Source organism: Salvelinus sp. IW2-2015, linkage group LG30 (genome assembly GCF_002910315.2).
Source record: "Salvelinus sp. IW2-2015 linkage group LG30, ASM291031v2, whole genome shotgun sequence".
NCBI lineage: Eukaryota > Metazoa > Chordata > Actinopteri > Salmoniformes > Salmonidae > Salvelinus > Salvelinus sp. IW2-2015.
In genome coordinates, this window is record NC_036869.1 from 469,819 (window position 1) to 476,381 (window position 6,563).

At 45.2% G+C, this 6,563-nt stretch overlaps 1 protein-coding gene across 1 annotated transcript; it reads right to left on the reverse strand.

The window, feature by feature from the left end:
- Positions 1–2,200: 2,200 nt before the first annotated feature.
- pccb (propionyl-CoA carboxylase subunit beta) lies at positions 2,201–6,084 on the reverse strand. The gene is given in 18 exon segments (XM_023975430.3): positions 2,201–2,695; positions 2,778–2,877; positions 3,035–3,234; positions 3,414–3,521; positions 3,766–3,889; positions 3,981–4,007; positions 4,009–4,075; positions 4,227–4,276; positions 4,279–4,380; positions 4,382–4,471; positions 4,727–4,789; positions 4,791–4,842; positions 5,013–5,062; positions 5,065–5,134; positions 5,232–5,281; positions 5,391–5,459; positions 5,584–5,703; positions 5,817–6,084. Coding segments are annotated over 18 exon segments (1,710 nt in total). The 5' UTR covers positions 6,063–6,084; the 3' UTR covers positions 2,201–2,573.
- Positions 6,085–6,563: the final 479 nt, after the last annotated feature.

The window sequence follows — 6,563 nt, forward strand, 5'->3', positions numbered from 1 at the left end:
CACACAGTTGTATGGTTGTTTCGTTCCACTTCCGACGTCATGTATAGACCCCCCCCCAGATGGAACTTGATATTAAATGTGATAAATCTTTACTCTTTCATTTGTTATCTTTACTCTCTCACTCCTGTCTCATCTCTCTTTAATCTCTCTTCCCTTTCGATAGTGTTGAGAATATCCTGTATTTGGTTTTATTGGCAAATGCACCAAACAGCAACCAATGGGACCAGAACTAGAAGAGTTCTCATTGGCCATACAAGAGGCTGTGACGTCATAGCCAAATCCCAAGCCCCTCCCCCTCAGAGCTTCACAGACACACCCACGGTGGAATCGCGGCTTTTTAAAAACGTTTTAAAAATAAATATATTTTGAATTTCAGTAGCTTTAGTACAAAGTTTTAAATGAAGTGAGTTTTTAATTTTTTTTGTCCGATTTATTTGTTTGTACAGTTATCTTTCTGAAAAAGTATCTTGTTTGTTGCCAAACGGTTGCCTAAATGCTTATATCTGATTAGTCCCTACTGCTCAGGCTGTTGCCATGGATACCCAGCCTGTTAAGCGCCATATAAGGGTGTGTCCAGTGCGACCATAGATGTTGTGCAGGCTCAATAGTCTAAAGTGACTTCCTCTCCATCTGCACTGATGAGGAAGACCTGGACAGGTAACAGCTAATATCCAGTAGCCTTCTACCATATTCATTTCACCTGTCCTCTCTTTTCAGATCAGTGCATATGAAGGTGGAGACCAGCAGAGAATACCCCTCTAGTCTTATGATGTGGCTGTAGTTACACATAACAGTTGATTGGTTGNAACGGTTGCCTAAATGCTTATATCTGATTAGTCCCTACTGCTCAGGCTGTTGCCATGGATACCCAGCCTGTTAAGCGCCATATAAGGGTGTGTCCAGTGCGACCATAGATGTTGTGCAGGCTCAATAGTCTAAAGTGACTTCCTCTCCATCTGCACTGATGAGGAAGACCTGGACAGGTAACAGCTAATATCCAGTAGCCTTCTACCATATTCATTTCACCTGTCCTCTCTTTTCAGATCAGTGCATATGAAGGTGGAGACCAGCAGAGAATACCCCTCTAGTCTTATGATGTGGCTGTAGTTACACATAACAGTTGATTGGTTGTCTTATCACTTTGACCCACCCGTATTGTACTTCTACTGGCTGGTTAAGCTGCCCTTCTGTAAATATCAGAGATGATTGGTTCTTTCTGTAGCGATGGCATCACCTGCCCTTTAACCTTCTAAAATACTGTGTTTTTTTTCTTCCTGTGAACTTGTTGATCTTATCTTTTTTAAATAAATCAAATCTGTAATCTATTTCTGGATTGTGTGTTTTGCCTTATTGGACCGGTTCTAAGAATAGACTCCATACAGTGCCCTCGGAAAGTATTCAGACCCCTTGACTTTTTTCACATTTTGTTACGTTACAGCCTAATTTAAAAACKGATTAAATGTTTCCCTTATCAATTGACACACAATACCCCAAAATGACAAAGCGAAAACAGGTTGACATTTATTTAAAAAGATGTAACTGATAATTGACAAATAGTCAGACTTTGCTATGAGACTATAAATTGAGCTCCGGTGCATTCTGATGATTTGGAAAAGCACACAGTCTATATGAGGTCCCAAAGTTTGTCTGCATGTCAGAGCAAAAACCAAGCCATGAGGTCGAAGGACTTATCCGTAGAGCTCCAAGACAGTAACATAACAAAATGTGGAACACTTTCCGAATGCATTGTGTATATATATAAATAAAAATAAGACTTCATTCCAAGACAAGCTGTCTATTTGACTCCAGAGGGGGAGGACCAAGACAACGTGGCGGAGAACTATGGAGACTGAGCCCCAACAACAGAGTATCTGTACTTTAGTCTTTATATATATCACTTTTACTTCACTACATTCCGAAAGAAAATAATGTACTATTTTCCATGACACGCAAAGTACTCCGTATATAGTATAAAAATGGGTGCTGTCTAGTTTGCTTAATATAAGGAATTTGAAAGTTATACTTTTACTTTTGATACTTAAGTATATTTTAGCAATTACATTTACATTACAAACCGTTGATATTACACACACACRTTCTAACTCTCATTGGGATATAAAGTTSTSTCTCACACAAGGACAAAGACAGACATCTTTACAATTTCAATCATTTTATTTAACAAACTAGTCTATGGMTTCATGGCAGATTCTTCCTAACAAGTCCCACAGGGTTGGGGACAGATAAGTGGATCTAATTCAGGGCTCTCCAACCCTGTTCCTGGAGAGCTACCCTCCTGGAGGTTTTTGATCCAACCCCAGTTGTAACTAACCTGATTCAGCTAATTACTTGAATCAGGTGAGCTAGATTGGAGTTTGAGCGAAAACCTACAGGATGGTATCTCTCTAGGAACAGAGTTAGAGATAAAAACCTACAGAATTGTATCTCTCTAGGAACAGGGTTAGAGATAAAACCTACAGAATGGTATCTCTCCAGGAACAGCGTTGGAGAGCCCTGCTCTAAGCTATAGGTGAAATTGGAGACCGACAGGTCGGGTGGTCGAAGGCGTTTGTGTGTTAGAGTGGGATGTTGGCGTGTTTCTTCCAGGGGTTGGTCTGTTTCTTGGAGGCCAGAACCTCCAGATCCCTACAGATCCTCTTCCGGGTGGTCGACGGCACGATGATGTCATCCACGAACCCTGAAACACACACGGTTATGATGGGGGAGTGGGTGTAAGGTTTGTTGGAACGGATGGCGTGTGTGTGTGTGTGTGTGTGTACCTCTGACAGCAGCAGGGAAAGGGTTGGCAAACTTCTCTACGTATTCAGCCTCCTGCTCTGCCTGGTTGGATTTCCCTCTGAAGATAATCTGTACAGCACCCTGGGAACACATGTTAGAGAGGCAGACATGTATTGGGAATGTTTTAAAGTGAGCACTGAACTTTTTTCCCCATTTTGACATTGTGAATGTTGCCATGGCTAGAAGTATCTGTGCGTTACCTTGGTCTTGTGTAGAAGGTGTGTGTGTGTTGTGTTACCTTGGCTCCCATCACGGCCACCTCTGCAGACGGCCAGGCGTAGTTCACATCTCCTCTCAGGTGTTTGGAACTCATGACGTCATACGCTCCTCCGTAGGCCTTCCTAGTGATGATGGTGATCTTGGGGACGGTGGCCTCAGCAAAGGCAAACAGTAGCTTGGCCCCGTGTCGGATGATACCGCCATACTCCTGAGACGTACCTGAGAGAAATGGCGAGGAAGGTGGTATCCTCTGGTTTGAAAAAATCTAACTTGTTTTGATTAGAAATGACAGTTGATCACAGTACGGACGTTTCACAATTTATGTGAAAGCTGTCAAGTGAGTCATCTACTTTTTGACGTGCCAATTATTCATGAGGAAAGTCAGACTTGCGCACTACCTGGCAGGAAGCCGGGCACGTCCACGAAGGTGAGGATGGGGATGTTGAAAGCGTCGCAGAAACGAACGAAGCGAGCGCCCTTCACTGATGAGTTAATGTCCAGACAACCTGCACACACACACAGGAGAAGTATCACCACCACTACCACCGTCAACATTACCACCACCACCACCGTCAACATTACCACCACCACCACCGTCATTATCGTCATCACCACCACTACCGTCAACATTACCACCACCACCACCACGTCAACATCGTCACCACCGTCAACATTACCACCACCACCGTCATAACCACCATCATCATAACCACCATCATCATGACTAATCCATCCGACTCTTCTACTCACCAGACGCTACTTTAGGTTGATTCCCTACAATTCCAACAGTTCGTCCGTTCATGCGAGCGAATCCCACTACGATGTTTTTAGCGTAGTTAGGCATGATCTCAAAGAACTCCCTCTCGTCCACAATCTAAAGTTAAAACCACAGATCAATAGACAACAGGCTGTGTGTGTGTGTGTGTGTGTGTGTGTGTGTGTGTGTGTGTGTGTGTGTGTCGTACCCCCTGGATGATGTCCAGCATGTCGTAAGGCTTTAGTGGTCCATCAGGGAACCCCGAGCATTAGAGTGTGGTCCAGACCCAGGAACCATGTCGCCCTTATCACTGTAGGGGAGAGGGATGAAGAATCAAACATTCCTTCCAAAGGGCCCATTCATGTGATTACATTTCAGGGAAATCACCCAAATGCCATGGTCAGTTCTGTGATTGGGCTAGTCTGGGTCAGTAGGAGTTCTGTGGTTTGGGTACCTGGGGTCGTGGCAGCTCAGTAACGGGGGCGGGGTCCTGGTTGCTAAAGGGGAAGGAAGTTGAAGAAGTTTCAGGAGGGTTGAGCAGAAGCATCGATGTCGTTCTCAAAACGAACGGTGGAAGCGACGCCTGACACGGCGGTGTGTGTTTTAGCTTCCTCCAGTTCCTTCCTTGAGTGAGCGTCTTACATTGGTGACAGACTTCACTAACGTCAGGACCCTGTGGATGAAAAGGTAAGAGGTGTCCTACACACAACACAAACACACACACACACAAACATCACACACACACACACACACACACACACACACAGCACACAAACACAACACACACACACACACACCAACACACACCACACTACACACACACACACGACACACAAACACACACACAAAAATCAAAGATTCTGGATGTAAGCGCCATGTTAGTATGTATTAATTGTACAGTAACATCTGATCAGGAAGGGTTGCTGGTTCTCCTATAAACCGTGTGTGTCTTACCTTGACCATAAAGGTGAAGTAGGTCAGGGCAGGAGAGTATGACCAGCTCCTCCCAGCACAGGGAACCCATGATCAAGGAGATCTGAGGAACCACACCTGACGCCATCACACCATTCCTCTACAAAGCCGAAAGAGGACCGGGAGACCGGAGAGACCCATAGGAAAAGCGCGAGACCGGAAGAGAGCGTGAAGACCGGGAGGAGTTCATTTAGAAGCAATGGTCATTTATTTTCTGTCATCACTCATGCCCAAGTTAACCAAGTCCAATCAAGCCCCGCCCCTTTACCAAGGAAAGATGTCCGCGTATCCAGCCAGTGAATCCACCCCCTCCTGGGATCCGTTGCTCCGCCAGAGTCGTTCAGGACCAATGACTTGGGCACCACCATCATGACGCCTGGTCCAATGATACTACAGACAATAAAGGGATGTGACTAAGAAGTAATTGAATGAGAAGCAGGAGTGGTGTGAGCCACCAGGCCACTGGAGAGTGAGCCCGTCCTCCTACCTACAGATCTTCTGTGCGTGAGCCCCAGACAGAACTCGCCCTCCAAATCACTGTGAAGTCATAAGAGAGACAAGGATTTATTAATGAAAAATAAATGGTAACTACTTTGATGTGTGTGTGTGTGTGTGTGTGTGTGTGTGTGTGTGTGTGTGTGTGTACCTGACTGAAGACATACACCAGCCTTCCGTTGATCCTCCCCTGTCCAGTCACCACACTGTCCCCTGCGAACTAGAGGGAGAGGGAAACTGAAACCATGTTCATGACTGAATCAACATTTTAAAAAATGAATACATTTATTCCATTTTGTCCATAGGCTGGATAAAATGTAGGAACCTCTGTTGTGACGTGTTACCTTGTTGTGGTCCTCTTCCATGCCGAAGTCAGAGCAGCGATGTTCCACAAACATGTCATACTCTACAAACGAGTCTTTATCCAACAGGAGCGCAACTCTCTCTCTGGCTGTCAGCTTCCCCTGTGGAGAAGACACACACACCAATCATTACACAGACAAAATGTTATACGGACCGACAGGCAAACAATACACCATCAAACGGACAGACACTTGCGCATGCTCAGATGATTTACCCTTTTGTGTTGCGCGTCAATTCTCTTCTGACCTCCTCCGATCAGCGCAGCACTCCTCTTTCTGTCTATCCTCTCCTGAACSGAGAGATGACTAACGGAATACCACCGCCGCGACTGTTGCTGCAGCTGGGACTGTGCAACGGCTGCCGAAGCCACGCCATGTTTTACCTGTCCGAATGTTTTAAAAGAAGATTTTAGTCCGGAAAGCAGACCGCAGCTGCTCCGTGCTACAGCGAAGGCCGCCATTGTTGTCTGACTGACGTATAAGGGTGGGTGGGGACTGTGTGAAAGTGACGCGCGTTTGAGCCAATCACCAGAAGTTATTTTTTGAATGGCCAGTCAAAAACGAGGTAGATCTGGATGGGGATTGACTTCACGTGTCAACATATTAAGAACCGTATATGATAGGTCAACCTTGAGGGGTTGTAGCTTTAAGTTTGTGGTATCAATGTCATGGAAATACAAACGACACTTCCCCGAAAGTTGGTTTGGTATCTCCTCTGTGATTGGTTGGACTGACCAACGCCCTTTGCCCCTTCCCTCCTAGCCACAGCTCCTTTCCTAAGCACTGTTGTAGAGCTAACATCATTGGATTGGTAGAATAAGGAACATGCTAAATGTATCATGCATTATACATGTGTCACTCATCTATATGTTGAAATCGTTTTGAAACTTAGTGTCTATATTGCACTGGCTGTGTGTGTGTGTGTGTGTGTGTGTGTGTAGGCCTACAGTATAAAACAAGAG